This window comes from Sorghum bicolor, chromosome 9, assembly GCF_000003195.3.
Source record: "Sorghum bicolor cultivar BTx623 chromosome 9, Sorghum_bicolor_NCBIv3, whole genome shotgun sequence".
In the NCBI taxonomy this organism is placed as follows: Eukaryota; Viridiplantae; Streptophyta; class Magnoliopsida; order Poales; family Poaceae; genus Sorghum; species Sorghum bicolor.
Window position 1 is genome coordinate 1,824,763 of NC_012878.2, and position 25,286 is coordinate 1,850,048.

The window sequence follows — 25,286 nt, forward strand, 5'->3', positions numbered from 1 at the left end:
CGGCGGCGCGCATGAAGTCGAGCACGCCGACCTACGCTGCGAGAGCTTCACGTGGCAAGCGGCCTCCTCCAGCATCTCGAAGGTTTTGAGCTTGTGCACCCCGGGGATGAGCCGCGCCAATTCAGCCGTCTTCTCGCTGATCCGCTTACGGTGTTGCCTAGCTTGCCGCCAATTTTCTACATGGATTGGCATGCGTCGCCGTTGCCGGTCTTGTTGGTGTCCACGTCGTGCACGAACACGACCGGCTCCAGAACCTGCGTCGTCGGGACCGTGACCACGGGCGAGGGCGCGGGTGGCAGTGGCAGTTGCAAGACATACTCGTTCATCAGAGACTCCGCCAGCGCCGGCACCTGTCGGTTGCCACCGCCAATGCGTTGCCTCTTGCTGGAGTGCCGATCGGCCCCGGTGGCGTCGTCGAATGGGGCGAGGAAGGCGGCGGCAGCGTCGCTGGGCGTGGGCAGGCTGAGAAGGTCATCGAGCGTGGAAAGTAGAAAAAGGAGAAAAAAAAAAATCGATGGATGCCGTACTCGAACCCGCGGCGGACGTTGTGATCATAAGGGCCGCACGAGCATTGGCGTGGTGAGAGAGAGAGAGGGAAACCTCACCAAACTTTTAATCTCAACTGTTGCATCCGTAGATCTTGAGGGAAAGAATTGGCTTGGAGAAGTTTTCAATTATAGTAGAGATGATGGACTAATTAGACTTCATAATTTTGCCTCGTGGAATATTGGCAATTTTTGTAACTTATTTTATTATTATTATCTAAACACTTGATGTAATACTCTCACGTAATACCCGATGTGCTAAAACTTTACTTCCTACTTTCTCCGCCCCACAAGTAAATGTATTTATTTGACTCGTCTTATTTAAAATTTTTATGCAAATAATAAAATAAATTTATAAAAATATATCTAACAATAAAGTAAGTCATGAAAAAATAAATAATATTTATTAAAATTTTTTGAATACGACGAATGGTCAAATATGAATCATAGAAGTCAAAAAGTGCAATTATTTATAGGACAGATGTAGTATATTTAAACAAGACAGCTTACACAAATTCTGAGTAAAACCTCCCATCCCCACAAGCTACTGTATCTCGGAGTCGCATGCCTTCTCTGCAGTTGCACGAGGGCGTTGCACCGGGCCCACTTGTCGGCACTCCGCTGCAGCCCCAGATCCCCTTCCGTCTCTACGCTTTCGCACGCCGCCGTCATCTGCCGGGGCCCACTTGCCAGTCACAAATTCTGCCCCGCAGCTCGATCTCGCGGTCGCGTCCTCCGCGTCTCCGGCGAGGCTGCGCGCGGGCGGCATCACGCCTTGCACTCGCCCGCGACGAGCGAGCGAGAGAGGGGGGAGGGGGGAGGGGGCGGAGATGGACGCGGAGCTCTTGGAGCTGCAGCGGCAGCTGGAGGCGGCGCAGAGCGCCAAGTCCAGCGTGCGCCTGTCGGAGCGGAACGTGGTGGAGCTGGTGCAGAAGCTGCAGGAGCGCGGCATCATCGACTTCGACCTCCTCCACACCGTCTCCGGCAAGGAGTACATCACATCCGTACGTCCCCCCTGCCCGTCCTCCATCTCTCTATTCGTCCCTTCCACTTTTGTTTCTGTGGCTGCTGCTTCCCCCAATCCCGTCAAAACCATCGCCCCTTCTTCTCTCATTTGATTCGATTTACTGTGGCTGCGTAGCCTAGGGATTGCAGCAGCTCCTAAGCGTATTCTGTATATAGAAATAAATGGTGTGGAGTGTGAATCATAAACAATGCAGAAACTGTTGTTGTCAGCGATCTAATCACTGTGGACTAGCCTGAACTTGATTAACATATATAGTTCAGTTTTTATCATAGTAGTTGCTGAACTAAGCCAACATTTAGTAAGGGTTTTTAGGATATCGGGGTTAATAACTCAAAAGGATATTGGGATGGCATTATACATTTTGGAAGCAGGGAATTCTATGAAACCGGTGAAACATGTTTTTGATTCGGGACTGGATTCTGGTTTAGAAATATCTTAGAGGAACCTCTGGATGGGTTTTTGGTATTTATAATGAAGACTCGATCTTTCTCTCATGTTTTCACCATCAAAGCAGACATTAGAGATACATAGGCAGTTGCACATTTTTATGCCCCTAGCAAGGATAAGAGTTATTGGATAATTTCATCTAGCATTCCTATGATATGGCATAGCTCTTCCGTTGTTCAGTTCAGTTCCGAACACTTGCTCAGTTGAGAATTCGTTGATTTTTTAGCTGATTCATGGTAAACTATGGTGTGGCAGGACCATTTGAAGCATGAAATTAAGATGGAGATCAAGAAGAGAGGCCGTGCGTCTCTAGTTGACTTATCAGATACTCTAGGGGTGGATCTTTACCATGTTGAGAGGCAGTCACAGAAGGTCGTCTCGGATGATCCCACTCTAATGCTGATAAATGGCGAGATCATGTCACAATCTTACTGGGATACAGTGACAGAAGAGATAAACGAGAAGCTGCAGGAGCGCAGCCAGATTGCCTTGGCAGAGATTGCTGCCCAGCTTCATATTGGATCAGAGCTTGTCATCAGTATCCTCGAGCCACGGCTTGGAACTATTGTATGCTTCTCATGGCTTTTCTTGTAGTGGTAGTTCATTTTCCTTTGCTCTGTAGTTTCAATTCAGTAATCTTGATGCAACCTGCCATTTCAAGCATTATGAATTAGCTGATTCATATGAATCAGCTCTTAGAAGAACCATAAAATTGTTTTAAGAAGTAGTTTATTCTTCCCATATCTGGTGCTTAGGATCAGAATATAGTGTTCAGTTCCACATCTTCTAACTTTAAATGTTCATGTTGCAATACTTTATTTTCAACTTTTTTACATATATGACATTCGCAAAAACTTTTATATATGTCCTGCTGTCTTATTGCCCTCCCAGGTGAAAGGAAGGCTAGAAGGTGGACAGCTATACACTCCAGCATACGTCTCACGAATTACTGCTATGGTCCGTGGTGCTGCAAGGGGTATAACAGTGCCGACAAATTTGCCATCTGTTTGGAACTCCTTGCAGCAACAGCTTCATGAGATGCATGGTGCTAGTGGAGTTTCTGTGGAAGGTTCATTCTTCCAATCCATTTTCAATGGTTTGCTAAAAGATGGTGCTGTACTGGGATCAGTCCGTGCAGGAGGACAGTGGACACCAGCTGTAAGATCTGCATTTGTTTAATTGATATTCTTAATTGTTGAACTGTGCTTAACAGTTTCGACTTTTTATTCTCTGTTAGGTTTTTGCCCATGCCCAAAAGGAGAGTGTTGATGCTTTTTTCTCACAGGTTGAGATATTTGTAACCTACATTTTTGTTCCTACATTTCAGCATATGTTAGAAACAGACTATCAGGGTATTTTGGGCTAATGGCAAATCAGACTTCACAGAGCAAAATATGTATGGAATATGGATCTGGCTTGTATGGTATTTTCATGCACGCGCACGCACACATGCCCACCTGCCCACACATTGCTAGTACTATTCACATCTTTGCATCTACTCCTCATTCCAAATGGTAAGTGGATCTGGCTTTTCTAGGTACATAGTTTTACTATGTATCTAGACATAATGTATATCTAGGTGCGTAGCAAAAGCTATGTTCCTAGAAAAACCAGAACAACTTACAATTTGGAACAGAGGGAGTTGTATTTAACACAATCACCTTTATTTGTATCTCATACTCTGCGTTGTTGTGATGCATTATTTCCTTTTGTATTGACTTGTTCATTTTTTGTGTACAGAACTCTTACATTGGGTATGATGTGCTTCAGAAACTTGCAATTCCTCAACCTAAACAGTTCTTGGAGGTACTTGAGGCTACCAATATGCATTTCCTGTTCCAGTCATCTTTATTTCTTAGAATGTTTATCTAATTATTTCCTATAGGCCCGATATCCAGATGGTATTGCATTGGATGCTGTCTTTGTTCATCCTTCTGTGGTTGATATGCTCGATACTGCTGTCGGTGATGCAATTGAGAACGGACACTGGTATTGTTAAATTTCATCTCTCAATAGTTTATTGTGATTTTCCGCTTCTATTTGCTATGAGCTCCTAACTTGACATGTATTGAAAAAAAATCCCATCTATTTCTCTTTGATTCTCTCCCTATGCATGGCATTGAACTATGACAAACAGGTTGTGATATAGCATCATAGTAGAGGTGCAAATGATGTAAACTGATCAAGTAATAACAAGCTATGTAAACAGAATAGCTAGTAACTCTTTTTCACACTTTTCAGTAATTAACAAAGTTATGTTCATTGTTCACTAAAACAGTTGGGACTTAAAAAGACAGTATCAACAATTTCGAGTACATCATTATCTCTTTTTCAGCATTTTCCTAGTTGACTGTAATTACTCCGTTTTGCTGCCATGACGACTACTTTTATGGTGCCATAAGATATTCTTTCTTCTTTCAGGATTGATTCTCTTTCAGTTCTTCCATCATATATTAGTGGCCCTGATGCAACCAAAATTTTGTCTATCTGTCCATCTCTGCAGAAGGCTATCAAGGTGGTGCCTTTAATTAGTTCAAGTTGTACATTTTTCATGATGACCAACTCTTCTTTCTTTTGCAGTCTTCTAAAGCAGTGGTATTTGGAGAGTCATGTGTCTTTAGTAACATGTTTATTAAGGTGAGTCCTCACAGCTTCATGACCTAGTGATAACCTTTCTTTCAATTGTCTACTCTTTGTATTTTTACTATTTTATACCATTACAGCTTATGAATTAATTCAATGTCCGTTGTTTTATGAACAATATCAGAGCATTTTTGACCGACTTGAGAAAGATATGGACTCGTTTGGTATTAGACATAGTGTTGGTCAAGGAAGGCCTTTGAATGCGAATCTGGGTAGTGAGCACAAGACAGGATGTGGTCAGTACTCGGACACAAAAGATCTCGGTGATAATGACACTAGCAGTACTGGTGTTTCATCAGACAGAGGGTCAAAGAAGAAAAGGGGGAAAGGGACAGGGTCTACCAAAGGTGGATCACTTGAAAAGGATGATGACAATGAAGAAAGTATTCCTATTAAGGGAAAGAAATCTCATAGGAAAAACAAGGATGCTGGTGCATCAGGCGATGTAAAACATGGTGGTAAAAAAGCGTCAGAGAAAATAAAAGAGGAGAGTACAAACATCTTCCCTGATGAATTGATAGAGCAAAAGGTTTTGGCTGCCGCTCCAGAGTTAGAAGAGTTGGGAGGTCAGGAATTAGATCAATATTTAGACAACAGTGTTTTTGAAGTGATTCTAAAAGTTTTCTAATTGTTTAAATGAATATTAGGCTCTGATGACTCGAATGCCCCCCTTAAATTGTTATCTTCTCACCTGAGGCCAATGCTTGTTGACTCATGGACAAAGAAACGTAACACTATGCTGTCTGGAAATGCTGAAAGGAGGCGTCGCTTGCTTGATAATCTGCAGAAGCAGATAGATGAGGTAACCAGTTTATCCCATTTATATGTTGGTTTCTTTTTGTACTCTCCCTGCTTTTTTTTAGTTTCCGGGGTGGCTGTGTTCAAATTGTTGATCTAGATATGTACTGCCTCATGGTTTTATGCCATTGCTGCTCTAGTCTAATTTCCAAATCGTTTTTCCACATTTGTGCACCCTTTTGTGATGGTAAATCATGTGACCCTTTTGATGATATTGTCATATATTCTTTATCTGTTGTTCCTTGAGTGGAATTCTTTTTCTATTGTGATCAGGCTGTCCTGGATATGCAACTTTATGAGAAAGCTTTGGATGTATTTGAGGATGATCCTTCTACTTCTGTAAGCTGCCACAGGCACCATTCTCACAAGATTTCTTGCTTCTCAAATTAGTTATGAGCATTTACTTATGTTCCTTGTGGTTATCTCTTTTTGTGGTTTGCAGGGTATCCTACACAAGCATCTGCTAAGAAGTATGGGCACTCCAATAGTTGACAAAGTTTTGATTACATTGGTAATCTTTATTACCCCTGCTCATGCACACATGTTTTTCAGCAAGTTTGAAATTTAGGACTAGTTTCTTTTGCGTAGTATGGTTTTCCTTCCACAGTTTATACTACTATAGCTGTTTTACTCTGGCTATGGTGGTTGTTAAGGTGTTCTATTGTTTTATGAGCTTGAGAAGAGTTATTTCACTGAACTGTCAATAGGATAAGGATAGCAAATTGAAGAATGGAATGGAGGTTGAGGATAGCGAAGATCATGTCCAATTGAGTACTGCTGACCGAAGCTCTCTGGTATAATTAACCTTTTTTGTTTTATTCTGCCATGTATCATGTGATAATTCCTTGCATCAGTCCTGAATGAGAACTTCATTTGGTCTAACTTTATGGACTTACCCTCCATGTAAATGCAAAATAATTCTTCAGGCCAAGGATCTTCCTGGTGCATTGTCATTGAAGGCTCAAGCTTTAATCGAAGCACTGGAGGGAAAGGTATAACTTTGAACATGAAGTAAAATTTGGCATATTTATTAAGTCCTGAATTTTGTATTTCTTTTACATCTGTAATATTTACTGCAATTTTGGTGATGCACTAGAAATTACAAGGTAGCACCTATAAGTTGTGGTATCTGGTATGGAAATGTGAAAAATATTCTTGAAGCAATGAAATTGTCTCTTCAGAAGTTCTTCACTTACGATTCTGCATTATTAGGACGTTCTTCAGTGGTAGGAGGCCAAAGAAGGTCGTGGCCCTCCCTTAAGCTACATTTTTCTTAAGAATATACTAGCATTATGTTTTACCTTCTACACGCTAGCTAGATGCTAAATTAGCCTTCTTGATTTCGAACACAATCATGTTTGTGCCAATTCACCCTCCCACGAACTACTAGCTCCACCACTGAGTATGGTTCAGTGCCATACTGTCAAGATGCCATATTCTGATTTTTGTTATATACACTAGCGAATCTGTAGTTGCTTGTGCTGTGCCTATATCCTTTAAAATGTCCTGCCAAGATACCAGCTATTCTATTTTCTAATGCCAGGTAGAATGAATACGAAAACGATATCCGGAAAAGGTATGCATACACAAAGATAAGCATTGAATTTGTTCTTAGTATATCATGTAAGAAAAAGTTGTCTAATTCGAAACGTGGCTTTAGACAGTGGTTTAGATTTTATGAGAAGTTCAGCATACCTAAAGAGTCATATGATTACTTCATCAGTTACACACATTTTCTAGCATGTGATTGTAGTTATTGTTGTCTAACAGTAATGACAAATTGCTGTCTGAATATATAATGAAGCTGTTTAGCATCCAATAATGACCCAGAATTTGTTCCTTTCTAACCTTTATGAATAATATGTGGCAGAGATTTGATTCATTTATGGATGCCTTAAGAGATGTACTGGAGGAAAGGTAATATGTAATGTTTGTAACTGTAACATGCATTTTTCATAGTCATCGATGTGCTTACTCATTTTTTTTTGGAAGCAGTGGCTTGACATTTAAGAAGCTTGATAAAAGATTAGAGAGAACAATGCTGCATTCCTATCGCAAGGTATGTTTTTTGCTTTCTGGACTGCACAACAGGGTTCAGAGAACTGGCTTGAACCAGTTGGTTCCTTGTAAACCAGTCCCTGAACAGGTTTCCAAATTTTAGCCAGATCATGCCCTAAACCACATCCATCCTATTTGATCTGCTAATTCATTAGGTATGTGTATGCCCCAGAATCAAATTATGAATTGGAAATTTAGCAAACTCTAGGAAAGCTGGAACCTTTCTTGTAGGGTTTTCGAAACTGATGTACTGTAGTTTTTTTCTTTGTTCACCTGTTTGTTTGAATTTTCTGTATCTGGCTTAATAATGATTTGCTAATATTTATGTATTAGTTATATGGTGGTATTAGTGTCTCCATCACTCCATGAGCATAGTGCAAGCACAAGTACCATAAGTCCATAACACAAAATATCTGATCATATTACAGAGATCGATAGATTGATATGGTGATGTTTAGAGTTTAAACTGCTGAGATATTGGGTGTGGAAAAAGACTATTCCAATATAGTATACAGTGTACTGAACAAAGAATATGATATTTGCCTGGCATGTTAATTGCTTTTATGCGTAAAGTTATCTATTGATAATATTTGACACTTTAATATATGCAATGAAGGACTTGACAGCCCAAGTTTCATCAGAGAACGATCCTGTTTCCTTTCTTCCAAAAGTCGTTGCTTTACTTTTTCTGCAGGTTAGTTTGATTATATATTTTCTCCTTTTTATTTCTCAATCAAATCGTCGTTCTATATTCTCATATTGATCTCATTTGCAACCTTTTTAAATATTTTGTAGGCATATAATAAGGCTCTTCAGGCACCAGGAAGGGCTGTTGGTGCTGTTATCACACTGCTGAAGGTACAAGTACTCTCACTTCAATTTCTTGTTACTTGTTAGACATTCTTCTGTAGTTCTGGCAGAACATCATCTTCTGTAGCAATAGTCATTAAAGATGGCAGATTGATGATCTATTTGCTTGACTCACTGAGCTGCATATTTTTCATTTGACTTCCAAAAGATTTTTTTTTGTCCCACATCTCATAATGATAAACTCCCTCCCCTCCCCCCCCTCTGGGAAGAGCAGCTTGTACAATGTGTTGTGTGTTATGTACTCAGCTTAACTTTGTTTATTCATCAACAAATAAGGAAAAAAATCCCGTTTTGAAATTGGCTAGCCAGCTATTGGTCACTTCCTTGCTGCCTATAGCTGTTTGGGTGCTTCTCTGGGTAGTGCTCGTCTGTTTTTCATAGTGTGTGGCGCTAAGAGTCTTGTAATTGGTTACTTGGGGAAGCAGGCTCTGCCTCTCCTCCGTTGTTTTTTCTCTCTTAATGAAATGACATGCAGCTCTCCTGCATCATTTGAGAAAAAAATGGTCACTTCCTTTGTTTGCATGAGTGCACAGAGAGGAAGAGTCACTTCTCACAGTAGAAAGGGCCTTTCATAAGACCATCATGTATTTCTTTGCACAGTGCATAAATGAGGATTAAATACTAGGACTCATGAACATGCATTCCCTCTCTGTTTGCTAGAAACTGCCTGGTTTTTAAAAAAAAAGTCTTAATAGCTTATCAATTATATTTTAAAAGTTTGGAAATCATCTCCATGTGCATATAAATCCATTGAAATAGGTTGGAGAATCTACCCCTTCCCAGTTCATATTTGCGCATCAGTTGGTTAAGTTTTTTTTAATAGAAATCTGGATGTTTGAACTTACATGATGCTATATTTCTCATATTCAGATTAAATTTTCATGAAAGCTAAATCTGTCTGATTGTACTACTCTTCCGCCATTTTGCAGGATAAGCTGCCAGCTTCAACTTACAAGGTATTGGCTGATTATCACAGCACTACAGTGAAACTTCTAGCACTACAAGCTGCTGCTACTGATGATGTAAGTCCACTTTACACGACTGCAAATTATATATTCATGCTTTTGCATTGGAGTAGTATTGATATTTTTTGCAATAGGTATTTGATGCTGGCTTGAAATATGTAGTGCATAATGCTGAAACTTTAGAGATCCTTAGATCAAATCTTTTTGAAAACCATGCTTTAGCTGGTAATATATTCATTGGCTTAGATTCTGCAATTATGAGGCCACATACGCTTAAGCATCACAACTTGCACATAAACAAATGCATCCTCTAGCAATTTAGCACAGCCATATATTTTTACAGACTGACAACTATTTGTGATTCTGCATGTTTAGGCCTTGTTTAGTTTGTAAAATTTTTGGGTTTTGGCTACTGTAGCACTTTCGTTTTTATTTGACAAACATTGTCCAATCATGGAGTAACTAGGCTTAAAAGATTCATCTCACAAATTACAGGTAAACTGTGTAATTAGTTTTTATTTTCGTCTATATTTAATGCTTCATGTATGCAACCAAAGATTCGATGTGATGAGGAATCTTGAAAATTTTTGCGAACCATATATTTGCATCATATGCATGAGCATGGTGTTTGAACAATTATCAATCTTCTAGGACGGGAACAAAGTTGAACCATGAAACTTGTACTGTCTTTGTCCTGTAGGAAGAAGATTGCACATCAGACCGAACGCGGGAAAGGAAGGAAGATCTGGAAGAAAGGCTGATGCCAGAACTGAAATCCCTGGTCCTCGGCACAAACAAAGAGTGATCAGCAACATCATGTGCATACTGAGCCATCTCGGCGTACATACACATAGCTACCATTAGCTGAAAACCCTAATTTTCCTCTCTATTTTGGCGCTCGTCTCTTGCAATTTGCACCATTTTAAAGCAAAAGATAGCAGGGAAAATAGGTTTTATACTGATTATAAGAATCCTACTAGTTTATAGTACCGTTCGCAATCCTACACACTGCAGGGTTTCTAGTGACAACAGAATTATCCTATGGTGTATAATGTATAACATAGTGTATGTTGATACCAAATTTAGTCGGCAGATGAGATCACTAATTTTCCCACTTGAGTTCAGACACGTTGGAGGCCATGCGAGAAAAGCTTGATAAGAGAACCACTCTACAGAAGTCCGTCGTTGTTTCTGGCTCAGTCTGATTCCGATATCCGTAGGCTGAGCAATTTTTTTTATTTCGAGGAAATTTATGAGTAAATTTTGCTGCACCCAAACACACAATGCCATATCTGCACGCTCCCATGAAGTCCGTATAATTGGAAAACAAACAGCTCGCATTCACATCACATTGGTATCACTTTGCCATAAAACGACTCATGCATATTAATTTGTGTTGAACTTTGACAACCGATTGCTGCTGGTGTTACTTCAGTGAGTGTTCACGAAGCATGAATAGTTAGCACAATAAAAAAAAAGACATACTCCCTCCATCCAAATTATAAGGTATTCCAAGAATCTTGAAGAGTCAAAGTATTTTAAATTTGACCAAATTTATATAATAAGATAATCATATTTATGATATTACCTAAGTATGGTTCTTAATTAATTATATTTTCATAGTATCTATTTAATGTTATAAATCTTTATAATTCTTTCTATAATTTTGGTCAAACTTATGTTTTGACTCTCTAAGATTCTTAGAATATCTTGTAATTTGGAATGAATGGAGTACTAATTACCATATAGGATCTTATTTTGATGCACATAACTAATAACTCCAACCATAAAAACTTCCAAGGCTGTTTAAATGCTAAAAATCTGTGCTGTGAATGAAAACAGGGCAGGGCGGATACAACTGTTTCTCAAAATTTCTTGAAAAACATCTAGTATATATACCTTTTAATAATATGTACATGTATAATATATTGTTATATACTTCCTGCATACCCATATAAGAAGTCGTTTAGGACAATGACACATTCTTCAAAGCCTAACTTTGACTTATTGTTTTATAAAAATATTTACCAAAAAGTGGTATATATATACTTTTATGAAAGTATTTTTCAAAACAAATCTATTCATATGGTTTTTACATTTCCAAATTCAACAACTTAAGTTATTCATAATTTATATTCGCAATGTTTGACCCAAACCTTGTCCAAAACGACTTTTTTTATGGATACAGAGGGAGTACAATGCTAGTATGTTCAGTCCATACAACAGCCTCAACACTCTACATTCATAATTATTTTATCATCGTTTAGTGATATAATTATGTTATGTCTATGTTGATGAACTACATTGTTTTCGTCCGTGGCCCCATGATTGAAATCCTAGATCCGCCACTGAAACAAACATGGGCTAATGTTTTAGAGTGTCTAACTTTGATGCTAAAAGTCAGACGATCCGAATCTCACAAGTCACGACGACCGAGTGCTTGCTTGCTTCTCCAATTCCCAGAGACGCTGAACGTCGGCACCTCCCAACTCCCGTCCACCTCGTGTGGTATGTGGAGTCGTTGATTTTGCAGGTGGTGTTGGTGTGCCGTGTGCGGCGAGACCCGTGGGTGAGGATTTGTAGTTTTCATCCTTAGGCCTTGTTTAGATGCACCCAAAAACCCAAAACTTTACAAGATTTCCCATCACATCGAATCTTGCGGCACATGCATGAAGCATTAAATATAGATAAAAATTATAACTAATTGCACAGTTTACCTGTAAATCACGAAACGAATCTTTTAAGCCTAGTTACTCTATGATTGGACAATGTTTGTCAAATAAAAACGAAAGTGCTATAGTGTCAAAATCCAAAAACTTTTTGCATCTAAACCAAGGCCTTAATTGTGCCGTTTCCAGCGGGCAAACAGACTCGTGCTTGAGAAGCTGAAAGTCAACAGAAGAATTCCCCAAACTCCAGGTTGCCATAGCTTTTGAGATAGTTACTCCTGAGCACCTACTATCCTCACATCCTCCTCCCCTAACCTATGGCAGGCATGGTGGTGAGTGCTGCCACTGGGGCACTGAGCTCACTCCTCTCCAAGCTATCGGACCTGCTCACTGACCAGTACAAGCAAGGCAAGGGACTCCGAAGGGACATCGACTTCCTCCGCCGTGAGCTGACAGACATGAACGCGGCATTAGAGAAGCTAGCAGACATGGAGAAGCTTGATGCCCAAACAAAGGTGTGGAGAGACAAAGTTCGCGAGATGGCCTATGATGTCGAGGACTCCATCGACATCTTCATGCTCAAGCTTGGCCAAGGAGACGACGACGACGACAACTTGTTTCGCAGGATTGTAGGCAAGGTTAGGGAGCTACGCCTGCACTACCAGTTTGCTGACAAGATTCAGGAGCTCAGAGCTCGTGTTGTGGAGCAGAGTCAAAGCCGAGAGAGATACAGGATTGATGATGGATCCATCTCAGAGTCTAGAGTGGTGGTGGAAGTTGATCCAAGGCTGCCTGCACTGTTTGAGGATGCAAAGAGGCTTGTGGGCATTGATGGTCCACGAGAGGAAATCATAAAAAGGTTGATGGGAGAAGATGACGGCTATCATTGTTCTCGACAGGGACGAAGCCAGAAAAAAATTTAGGGGGGGCTGAACAAAAATTCTACATCGACTTAGCTCTACTATTATCCCTCGTAATAAAAAAAATATGTTAGTTTAAAGTAGTCTTAGATTAAAAATATAGACCAATAATAAAATTCACAAAATATATTTAAAAAATAAAGTTCTCAGCCCACCCTACTTTATAAATTTATGTCTAAAATTAGAAGAAAAACACTAGAAATTTCACTAGGCCAGCAGCGGTAGCCCCTAGCCCCACCGCTGGCTACGTGCAGTGCTATCCATCGTTGGTTTTGGTGGCCTCGGCAAGACAACTCTTGCAAACCAAGTGTACTCTAAAATCAAGGATGAGTTTGCATGCGCAGCGTTCGTGACAGTCTCTAGAACTCCTCACATTCCAAAGTTTCTCAAGGACATACTGTCCGGAGTTGGATATCGTGACACGGAAGTGGAAGATGATGTCCAAAAGCTTATTGAGATACTTAGAGCAACGCTCAACGATAAGAGGTATGTGTTCATCTGGAGTTTATGGTAATATATTTTTCTGTAAACTTTTTTAGTGTTCTGTTTCTAGTTGTCTGTCTCAAATATTTACAGTTTTTCCCATTGTCATCTAATAGACTAATAGCAGCAACACGTAATTGCAGGTACTTCATCATAATTGATGACTTATGGAGCATCAAGGATTGGCGCACTATTGAGTGCGCTTTTGTGGAAAATAATAATGCCAGCAGAGTGATAACTACCACACGTATTCAAGACAGTGGTATAGCATGTTGCTTTCCTAGTCAAGGCCATGTATACCAGATGCAACCTCTTAATGAGATTCACTCAAGAAGGTTGTTTTTCAAAAGGGTATTTGGTACAGAAGATAGTTGTCCTGAGCAATTCATAGAGATTTCACATGGCATGTTAAGGAAATGTAAAGGGGTACCATTGGCAATTACTAGTATTGCTAGCCTTTTGGCTAACCACATGCATGTTGAGATATGGGAGAAGATACATAATTCATTGGGTTCCGAGTTGTACACAAATCCTACACTAGAATGGATGAGGCATGTGTTAAGTCTTAGCTATAATAATGACCTGTCACATGAGCTCAAGACATGCTTGTTGTATCTTGGTACATATCCTGAAGATCATCAAATTCACAAGTATGAATTGATAAGAAAATGGATGGCTGAAGGATTTGTTAGGGAAAAGCATGGTCTAGATCTGGAGGAAGCTGCCTTGAGCTGTTTCAATGAACTCATCAACAGAAGTATGATCCAACCTTGCTTCAGTGAATATGATTTTGGTGAGGTGTTGACATGTCAGGTTCACGACCTAATGCTTGAGCTTATTATATCAAAGTGCAAAGAGGAAAAGTTGATCACTATAATCAATAGGAAGTTCCCCATGAATGGAGCATCGCAGATTCGCCGGATCAGCCACCAGTTCCAAAACAGAGACATGGCCCTCACGGTCGAGAGTGCATCACAAGTTCGGACATATATTTGCTTGCGTCTGGCTGATTGTATGCCTCCATTTTCGAAATTTGAGCTTTTGAGAGTATTGGACATGGAGCGTAGCTTTTCTATGCACTTTGTGTGCCTTGATGTGTCTGCTATAAATCACCTCTTTCTGCTGAGGTATCTGAGGGTCTGGGGCTTTCGCATCAAGCTGCCAAAGAAATTTGGCAAGCTAAAGCATTTGATGACCCTAAATATGTCCCAGCCATGGTTGGATAATCCTAGTGAACAAATATCAGATTTTAGTTCCTTGTCATCTCTAAGGCATCTCAGTTTACCAGGATGTGTAATTATCAAAAATGGGCTTAGCAAGTTGCGCAACCTACGTGATCTGTTCTGGTTTGACTTTGGTTCTAATTCCACAGATTGCATCAGAGATCTCAGTGAGTTGACCAATCTTAGAAATCTTCAGGTGATGATGTACAATTACTCAAAGCCAGATGGAGTAGAAAATAACTGTAAGACAACAATCTTGGCAGCTTCTCTTAACAAGCTTGGGAACAGCAACCTCCGCAACCTGGCTTTTGAGGTTGTGTCAAGTGCCAGGGCTCCATCAGCACAATTCTGGAGTAACTGCTTAGCACAACCACGGCATCTGCAGAGGTTTAGCTTGTACGGCGTAACAATGCCCAAGGTCCCAAATTGGATTGGGCATGCAGACAGGTTGGCGCATGTTGAACTAGAGGTCCAGGAGCTCCCAAGTGATGATGTTCAGGTTCTTGCACAGTTGCCCTGCCTCATCTACCTCCAGTTAAGAGCTAAAACAATCCCAGAGAACAACATCATCATCCACCCCCAAACATTCCACAGCCTCAAGTGCTTCAAATTCTTTTGTGGTGAGCTGCCAAGCTTGACCTTTTGTGGTGAGCTGCCAAGCTTGACTTTTGAGCCAGCCGCAATGCCGCAGCTACAGAGACTGGAGATACTACTTGCTCTGGGACAAGGTGCAATGGAACTGCAAGAACGCAGTCTAGTTGGTGGCATCGAGCACCTTGCTAGCCTCGAAAAGATCTTCTTGTATATATGTGTCAAATGCGGTCAGGGGTCCAAAATAGAATCTGCATGGAGAGCCGCCATCAGCAGGCACCCGAAAAGTGAAGCCCTACAGATTTATGTGAACTGTGCAGAGTATGACGAAAATGGAAAATTGGTATGAATAAACAGAGATACTGTTGCAGGGATTATTGGAAACAAGGAGAAGAGCCGAGAAGAGCCGGACCTACAAATATAAATCCTGGCTTCTGACGACGCTTGGGCACCGGGATGGCGGGATCTGGGGCCGGGTCACACGCAACCTGGGCACTAGGCAGTAGTGGGCATCGGCCAGCAGGGCAGCGGCAACGGACGACGAGGTCGCGGACACCGTCGAGCATGGCCGCGCTTGCAACAGGGGAGTTCGGGATGCGGCGCCGGGACCAGGAGACGGCGAGAGCAACCGACGCCGCCTCGGGTGGGAGAGTCATGCGGGGGCTTGCTGGGCCTTTTCGAGAGCATGTTACTGGTTTCCTTACAAATTTTAGCCAGTTAAAATTATTTTAGATATTCTAGGGTGAGTAGCGGAACTAAACTGTTTTAGTCAGTGTATTTCGAAGTTTAGTAAGGCTAATTTCAATAATGAGTTTCACCTTCAAATTTCCAACACACGAAACATTGATATAAAACGAGGTTCTCTCACAGTGTAAAATTTCATTACACGGTTTAATAGCTTATTTTACTATTTTTTTCTCTCATCTCTATCTTTCCTCTTACTATATTTTCTCTTATGCATCTCTTCTACCATGAAGCTGAGTGACACCCATGAAACGTTTGAGCTCCTCAACGCGGGTTTCATTCTCGTTTTGTGGTGTTGGAAACACCACCCAGTCGTTTCATGGCCATGAAATGAATTCTTTCTCTGTCCTCCTCGTTTCACACAGATTACTAATGTGACACTCACTTAAATATGCATGAAATCCCCCATAAAATCCCATTGAAACTGGCCCTTAGGTCACTAAAATTTAAATATCTGGGAGGAGATATGGATTTTGAGACTATTTGCCAAGACTTTTCCAATCAACTTGTACCGAGTCCAACACATTATACACAAGCTTTTATATAGGCTAGGCTAGAGATCTTTCATTTTCTCAGGGGTTCCTTGCGGCCGTTGGATCGGCCCTGTGTGGCCAAGATCAGCACGGACGACTTGTACCAACTGAACCCCTGACTGGACCGCCGGCCGCGCGCCGTGTGGTGGCCGTTCCCGTTCCGTTTCGTCTCCCCAGGAGCGAGCCGAAGCTTCTGGAACGTTCCGTCCGGGGCGAGATGGTCGTGCTGCACGTGAAGTCGGCGGTTCCCGCCTCCCCGTCGCAGGACGGGGACGAGGAGACGGAGTTCCTGTACGAGTGCGCCGCCTCCGCGGCCGTGGCGGACGTCGCGGCCGCCCTCGCCGCGCTCGCGGGCCTCCAGGCCGCCCTCCTCTCCCTCTGCCGCCGCATCCAAGGTGAGAGAACTTCACCCAGAGACCCGTCCGTCGTTTTAGTCTTACCTCCCGTCGTGGGGGGATGCTGATCGAGTCGTACTCGTACTGACACGAGAGGCGTGGCCGGTTCTGCGATCCGCAGCGAGGTGCGCGGGTGCTGGTGCTGGTGCTGGTGCGACGGGCGAGCTCGAGAGGGCGCTGGACGAGGCCGAGGCCTACGCTTCCAAGGTCAGCATTGTTTTGTTTCCCCCACTCCCTCGCTGTTTTCTCGCACGCTTGAGTTTGAATTAGATGCGAATTGCGCTTGGTTTATCATTATGAACCTCTTTCTGCTTGTGTACGTGTCAGGTTGTTCATCAGTAATACATTCTATGATTTAATACACTGGCACTGAGAGTCATTCTCGATCGACCTGGTTTACTGAAGTCTGCTAATTTTACATATTGGAGTAGCACGCACACGCGTTCACTGGTTGAGTTCTACCATGCTTGAGAACTGTGACCACTGTCATATTATTGTGCTTGCAAAAATTGAAAACTGAATTAGATGATCTCTATTTTAGATTGGGAAAAGGAAGCAGAAGTAACATTTTGTTCTGTTCATCATCGACTACAGTCAACACTACTCTGCTGTACGACTAGCTGTAACTTGTTCACAGGACATATGTCAATCTGATTTTAGCAAATGTACTGAAGTTTCAGGGCCTATCCACTTAAGGAGATTTTGACAGGATTCTGAATTTTCTTACAGGAGCAAGTGCAGCGTAACAGATTCCTGTCCCCTCGTGCTCTAAGGGAACATATCAAGAACATTGAGAAGAAATGTGCTACTGCTCTACACGAACCTCTGGAGGCATTGCCTCTGCAAGGGTCATCATCAGGTAGCACAAGCACAGGATAGATAGGTTCAATTTTCAGAAGATAAATAAACAAAATGAGCATGCATATGCAATAGTCCAGGAGTGAAGTTCAATTTATCACTACACAGGCTGCACTTTTCTTTTCTAGTTTTGTCGTGCCTGTATTTCAGTCTTTCATGAAGTGCATAAACCTTGATATCGACTGTTTCCAGCTTCCAAGTTGAAAAATAAAAGGATTGTTTGACATGGAATGGCCTTTGCTTACAATCAATTCTTTCTTGTATGCGATTCCCAGACAACAAGCATGAGAGAAAACAGATTTGGTGGGCTGGGAAAGAGCTAGCCATGGACCAGAAGCTATCCGACTATATCGGTGTTAATGATAAAACCAAGGTAACAACATTGCATCCACAGTGCAAGAATGATTGCTTCATCTATTTATTGTCTTTTTTTATTTTTTTCGTAATCTATGCAGATTGTCGTCAGGCTAACTCAAGCTCGTGATGAGCGTTGATTGTGCTCCTACCTCTTCATTGATATCGTAGAGTTAGCTTCCTCTTGGATTGTAATAGGATATGGAAACTGTCCCTCAGTCCCTGTAAGACATTTTTAATTCCCTTGAGCCACATTCTTTTCACCTGTATTAACTGACAATAGGTGTAAGTGTTTGACTTCTTATACCAATTGCTTGTACAATATATCCTCACAGAGGTTTACTTCCTTTTGGGTGTTATGTGCCAGTTATCCCCATTTAATAAGATGGTATAAATTTTACATGAGCTATCATCCTTTTGATCTGTAGCACTGCCAAGTGTACCAACTGACAACCTCTATGAACACCAGAATACTTATAGAGGTTCTTACCATCACTTCAGTTCCAGTGTTCCACAACTTAAAGGTGCCACCTAATAGAAATATATAGAATTTGGTAAATAAGAAAATGGTGCATGTCGTGCCCTTTAAATTGCTGTCTTTTGATAGTATGTGCCACTTGTCTTTCTTTATGATTTTTATAATTTGACGAGCTAGCATCCTCTTCGTCTGTTTGATTGCATCTCTGCTTATTACAAATTGACAGCCTGTAAAAATACCTTAAAACTTAAGGAGTTCCTTATGATAACAATAGCTGTTTGCCTGTTTGACATAGAGATGCTTTCTAATACTATATGAAATTTAATGAACAAAATTGGTGCATACATTTATTTGTTAAATAGCTTTACTTTGGTGATGTGATGTTTAATTTGATAGATGGAATACTATGTTTGACAGCCCCTAATTACTCGGGCTTACGTCCTTGCACAAACTTAGAGGTGCATACGTAATGAATATCAATGGCTAGATACAATCATGCAAATCACTTTGAAGCGGCTGTTCCCTTTCGAGGGAGATGATGCAGAATTTGACAGCAGGAGTGGACCTGCAGACATAAGTCTCATCCTGTCAAGAGCAGTTAGTACAGAATTTAAGTACTGGAGAAATATAAAGTTTGAAGAAAATATTAATGTCAGAAGAGAACCACCTATTGGGCTTAACCTGTGTTCACACTTAAGCTCAGAGTAGTGATCAATCTAATCGCTCTAGGAAATTAGGAGGGAACATTGTTAAGAACATTGGTCTCCCGTTCACATTATATACCAGTTAGGCTGTAGATTGGACTATTGGAGTCAGTGAAAGCTTGACTTCGGAGTTTGTTTTCTGTATGGAGAACTGGAACCTGATAATACATTATCATCAACAGCTTGTTGTATAGTATTTGTAGGTTTGTAACTGTAAAGGAGACACCGGAAGATCATCCAATCTCTTATTGTATTATATGTCCCATCAAATTAGCTAATAAAATAATGCTCCTTATGTTTATTATTAAAAGAATGTAGCCAGCTTATTCTGCAATATAGTTTGGTATACATGATGGTATCTTTCTTTCTTCTTTTTTCTTTTTTTTCAAACTAGAGAGTCGTGCTGAGAAAAATGGTCCAACATGCCTGGGCCCCTTTTGTGCTTGTTCTAGGCTCTAGCTCAACTTTGGCTGTTGTATTTAGTTCTCTACCAAGGCTTGCTTGTCCTGTTATGCATGTCTCCTAATTCCCCATGAACAAACACACACTGAAGAGCAAAAGGTGTGCTAAATGCTACCCTCATTTGGGTTTCTGGTTTCCTATGTCAGTAGATTGATTCAGTAGATGACTTTACCCCACTACAGTCAGGTTGCAGACAGATACAGATGATTCTTTACTTGTACTGTATTTCTCTTTGAACACTAGACAAATTCAACACAATTTTATTGTTTCCAAAGAGAAATCCTTGATTCTAAAAACAGTCCAGATTTGTTATTTGTAGCATGGATCCCAGATTCTTTCATGATGGGTATTTTGAGGACTATTTCTGGATGTGCCAGCTTGAAAATTCATAGTTTCGAGTTCCCTCAACCATCCAGCTCCACAATGTGAAAACCTGCACGTGACTAGCCTAGCCTGAAAGGAATTGTTGGTGCTTTGGCTGAAGAACCGGCAAATGTTTCCTGCTGTCATTGCAAGTTCAGAAAGTGGCCAAGCAGTGATTTTGGCATGTCTCACCAGAGATAAACCCAGCCTACTGTTGAGTTTTGGAGCCACCTCCTAACAAAATTTTTATCAAATATTCTTATGTTTGCCGGTTTGGATCCAGGAATCAAACAAGCGATGAAGTTGGTGCCTCCTGCCTCCAGACTCCAGGTACGAATCCTTTTTTGTCATATCCGTTGTCTTTCAATGGTAAAAAAACGCATACGTACGTTGTACTCATTTTTTTTTCATCTCTATATTATATAATATGCTAGTAACATTTTGCTATGTGGCATGAATCAGTGATGCTATCCTGCTGCCATGCTGTTGTATCTTTGCAAACTAATAAAATACAGTACAGTACCATACCTTGGTCTATTTGTTCAGTGATGCCTGATCTATTACAGTGTTACTATATGCATTTTTATACTCCAATCTTTGACCTGCCAGTCAAACTATCTGCTGCTCTCTCTCTCTCTGGCATCTGCCGCTGCAGCCATAGCCATACCATACCAGATGCAAACAGGTTAGCAGCAAACCCAATGCTCTTCTGCTCCATCTGCCAACTTAATGGCTGTGTCTTGCGAACATCTTGAACAAACCCCTGCCCCCATTGCCCTTGGGTACTAGGAGTACTCCCTCGCAATGGTTTGCATGCTGATAAGTTTGAATTGATTTATAGAAAATAGGTGCAACATTTATGTCTCCAAATAAATTTGTTAAAAAACTAGATTCAATTATCTATCCAATGATACTAATTATATATTATAAATATTAATATTTTTGAATATATATTTAGTCATAGTTGTTCTTAGAAAGTGAAAACGACATACATTAATATTTCTGAACTTTGCGCTTCATCATTTGGAGCTGGAGCTGGGGGTGGCCGAACTTGTTCATGCATGTCCTAGTCCAGTAGACGACAATCATTCTAAACGATGATGACCTAGTTATTCGCTAAGGACGTATGCACACGGACCAAAGTGATGCTGCCAGTACACTCAGGCTTTTGCTCCCTTTTTCCAGTTTGTTGTGATTGCAAATCTCTCACCTTCCTTCCTTCTTCTCCCTCCTCCTGAACACCAGAAACAGAAAGGTGAGACCTTTTCTCAGTGGCTTGCCACTTTAACAGGGCCATCCCCAGCCCAGCTCGTTCGCTTGCCTTTTTTCCTCCTCACCTCTGAGAAGATTCTTTGGTTTGTTACCTTGCTGCAGGCAAATGCTTTGCTCCATCCCATTTCCATCCATCTGGTCATCTGGTTCTGCTGTTAGTGGTGTGCTCAAAGCCTGTGGCTTTTAACAGCAGCCAGCCACTCAACTCACTCACAGTCACAGTCTCACAGAGGGATGGACGGTGAAGGAATCTATTCTGGACTGGGGTTTGTATTATGATCTGCAAAGCTCTCTCTGTATATGTGGCTCGTCTGCCTGCCCGTGCTCATGGCCTGGGCCTCTTGTGCTTGTTGGATTGCATGACACATCTCTATCAGATCACAGGACAATCCATGGTGGGGGTGAGAGCTGGGGATCATTCATCTCAAAGGCGCTCGGCTTTTCAGTGCCCAATGCTGCTCTACTCGGCTTGCAGCTGTTCCAGTTCAGGCTGACACCCCCACAAATACAAAAAGGCGCAAGCATCTCCGGCTCACAAGCACCGGTAAATAAATCTGAAAAGGAGCACAAACATTCAAATGGTTTGGCTTTTTCATCACAAAGAAAAAAAAAGAGAAAAATACAGATGCCACTATGCCAGAACTACATTCCTAATCTTATTCCAGATTTGCCTAACACTGCTTTGCTTTTGCTGATCTGTTCGTTTGCAGACGCATCATTTGGATGATCCATACGATGGGGCCGTCGTAATCTTGCTCGCCAAGGGTTTCTTTCTTCCTTAAAAGCTTCATGTTGGCAAAAGACCAAGCATTTTTCATGGAGCAGACGAGACGACTGTTCCAAAGCTATAAGCTTTGTTTCGAAGCCAAGGGAGCGGCGAGGTAGATGCAGATTGCAGAGAGCTCTGCTTTTGCTTAAGCTGGAGACCTGTCTGTACTGGAGTGCTCTACCTCTACGTACACTGTCTGTATCTACCGAGTACTAATACAGTACAGGGGTAGGTGCAAGCACTGGATCCCATTGACTACAACTAGAGTACAACAAATAGGAGTAGACTGATTTGTACAGAGGAGTATGGTCAAGCTGCGTGTACTTGGGTGCGGAATCAAATCTGCCACCAAGTCAGTGCCACCCTTGCACCATTTACTCTGGCACCTGCCCTACCCTGCCCTACCTCCCCCAACAATGGAGAGCACTAGCACCAGCAGAGCCTTTGAGAGATGGAGATGGGAGAAGAATGCAACAGAGGATGAGCTGCAGCTGGGGAAAAGATGAATGAACAGCTCAAGTGAGAAAATCCTTGGCTCGATCGGAGAAGATGACAAAGAATCAAGGGAACTGGGGAAACAATCACAGCACATTGCATTGCGTCCTCATCATCACAGGAGCAATCCACAGCACATTGCTCATCATCTTCACAGGCAAAAGAAACCAAAAATGAAACAAAAGAATGTTGCTTTGATGATCCATGGGGTGGCATGGCACGAGCCATGGCATCAACCCCTGCACATCTCCTGCCGCCTCTCCTGCGCCACCTCGCCGGCGGCCACGGAGGAGGCTCTGGGCGTGTTGGTCACCGAGTAGAACATGACGTCGCTGACGCTCCTCCGCGCCGCCGCCGCCGACGAGACCACCATCCCAGGCTGCAGCAGCTGGGAGCGCTTGCAGTGCGCGATGGCGCCCTGGATGGCGCCTTCCTCGGACGACCCCGCGCTGCTGCTCCGCTTCAGCGCCGGCGTCGCTGTCCCCGCCGAAGCTGCCGCCGTCCGGAAGAAGAAGCCGTTGGCGTTGCCGCACGACGGCGTCGACGACGAGGAGGACGAAGACGAGGAGCAGAGCGGCGAGGTCCCGGGCACCTTGTTGCTGGTCGCCACGAGGCGCACTCTCCGGATGATGCCGGAGAAGGACTTGCGGTGGTGGCACTGGCACGCCTCCTCCTGCTCCAGGACGCTCCCCCTCGCGCTCACGCTGCCGATGCCGTGCCCACTGGCGCTGGCGCCGGCGCCGGCGCCGACGCCGGCGACGATGTCGCTCGGCAACGGCGGCCTGGCCAGGAACAGCGACCGGATGTACTCCCTCGACGCCCACCGCTTCACCACCTTGAGCTTCTTGGCCCAAGACGGCTTCGTCTTGGCTGCGCACGCCTTGCCGCCGGCAGCCGCGGCGGCAGCGTCGGCGTCGGAGTCCCCACTCTCTGTCGCCGCCGCGGGATCCGACTCCGCGTCCCGCTTCGCCCCTCGCAGCGGCGGCGGCTGCTCCTGGTCCTGGAGGAGCCTCTGCACGAGCTGCAGCCTTGGCGGCAGGTGGAGCGGCAGCAGGTTGCCCTTGTAGAACAGCTCGTCCGCCGGGGACGCGAACGCCGCCTCCCTGTGCCTGGCGTCGGCACCGGCAGCCCCGGCGCTCTGGAACTCGAAGCGTGGCGAGGATGGCGGCGGCACCGATGGGGTCAGGTCCATGTCGATGTAGTCGTCCTGGATCACCATTGTGGGGGGTGGCCTCGCCATTGCCGCAATGCCAATGCCAGCTTTGGAGCTCCGAGCTTTGGGACTGGCCGACTGTGAGAGAAGGGAGGAGAGGGGATTGGAATTTTCGAAGGAAGAAGACAGGGGACGTCTGCTGCTCTGCTAGATGAGCGAGCCAGAGAGATGGGAGATATGGTTTATAGGGTTTTGGGCGATGCACGGCTTCTTGACAGTTTGGATGGATTATGGATATATGGAATATGGAATGCAAAATGCAGGTCTTGGAAACAAAAAGTTTTGGTCACCGTAGCACTTTCGTTTATTTGTGGTAAATATTATTCAATTATGAACTAACTAGGCTTAAAAGATTCATCTCGCGATTTACGGGTAAACTGTGTAATTATTTTTTTGATTTTGACTATATTTAATGCTACATGTATATGCCGCAAGATTCGATATGACGGAGAATCTTAAAAAAAAATTGGTTTTTGGATGAACTAAACAAATGCAAATGCGGGCAATTATTTTTTTTAAAAAAAAAAGTGGCAGGCAAGTGATGGTAGTGATCTGGCACGAGGAGAGGGTCTCTGTTGCAAGCTACTGTGGAATACTGTGATGATAGAAACAGCAGTGGATGTGATGATGATGATGAATCGGTCAGGATCATCTCGCTTTTCGCTTGGCTTGGTTTTGGTTTGGTTGGCGTTGTGATTAGTTTTTGGGATTTTGGTTTGGCAATATCACCTTTTCTTGTTTGGGTTGATGCAGGTGTGTTGCTGTTAGGAGGCAAAAGGATGATACTGTGGCACAACACCAGCTGCCTCTTATTATGTCACTTCTTGTATATGTTCTTTTCTTTATTGTTACTCAAACAGTTTGTAGTCTTGTCATTGTTTGGCTATGAAAAAAGTTATGAATTGTATTTTTTTTCAGATCTGGGGATATAGCCCGTTTTTCATTAAGCAGAGTGAATTACAAGTCAGCTATGAGAGAACTCTCGTAGCGCAGATTACACACCATTAAGATAGTAGTGCATAATCTGGAATAAACATAAGAGCGATAACAGATACAAAGAGAGAGCGACTGCCCTCAACACCCTAGACCTGTCCTGTGCATGCGGTAGAACACAATGGATTCCTGCGCCAAAAGACCAAGCCATGGTGGCAAAGCATCCACCCACGAGTCGGGTAACCATGGCGGCAAAGCATCCGCCTATGAACCTGGCCGACACACTCTCAGTAGCAAAGCATCTACCACAGAGGGGGCCACACGGCCAAACAACTGATAGCGTCAAAGCATCCACGAACTAACCGGGCCAACACACTCTCGGTAGCAAAAGCATTTACCACAGAGGGGGACCAAACAGCCAAACAACCAAAAGCGACAAAGCATCCACTAGACTGAAAGTGATAGCGGCAAAGC

The 25,286-nt window shown here is 42.7% G+C and overlaps 3 protein-coding genes across 3 annotated transcripts; 2 read left to right on the forward strand and 1 right to left on the reverse strand.

The window, feature by feature from the left end:
* Nucleotides 1,132–10,477, forward strand: LOC8067355 (E3 UFM1-protein ligase 1 homolog). Its single transcript, XM_002439132.2, has 20 exons — nucleotides 1,132–1,549; nucleotides 2,275–2,586; nucleotides 2,911–3,177; nucleotides 3,257–3,304; nucleotides 3,760–3,825; nucleotides 3,905–4,008; nucleotides 4,441–4,534; nucleotides 4,600–4,656; nucleotides 4,787–5,228; nucleotides 5,310–5,464; nucleotides 5,734–5,799; nucleotides 5,903–5,971; nucleotides 6,168–6,254; nucleotides 6,387–6,452; nucleotides 7,331–7,377; nucleotides 7,456–7,519; nucleotides 8,135–8,212; nucleotides 8,314–8,376; nucleotides 9,318–9,410; nucleotides 10,054–10,477. The coding sequence occupies exons 1-20, from the start codon at nucleotides 1,376–1,378 to the stop codon at nucleotides 10,156–10,158; spliced, it is 2,457 nt and encodes an 818-aa protein (XP_002439177.1). The 5' UTR covers nucleotides 1,132–1,375; the 3' UTR covers nucleotides 10,159–10,477.
* On the forward strand, nucleotides 16,641–18,528 carry LOC8068709 (UPF0769 protein C21orf59 homolog). Its single transcript, XM_002439134.2, has 5 exons — nucleotides 16,641–16,911; nucleotides 17,033–17,118; nucleotides 17,641–17,770; nucleotides 18,045–18,142; nucleotides 18,225–18,528. The coding sequence occupies exons 1-5, from the start codon at nucleotides 16,734–16,736 to the stop codon at nucleotides 18,261–18,263; spliced, it is 531 nt and encodes a 176-aa protein (XP_002439179.1). The 5' UTR covers nucleotides 16,641–16,733; the 3' UTR covers nucleotides 18,264–18,528.
* On the reverse strand, nucleotides 21,972–24,240 carry LOC8070700 (probable membrane-associated kinase regulator 3). Its single transcript, XM_002440443.2, has one exon. The coding sequence runs from the start codon at nucleotides 23,904–23,906 to the stop codon at nucleotides 22,899–22,901; it is 1,008 nt and encodes a 335-aa protein (XP_002440488.1). The 5' UTR covers nucleotides 23,907–24,240; the 3' UTR covers nucleotides 21,972–22,898.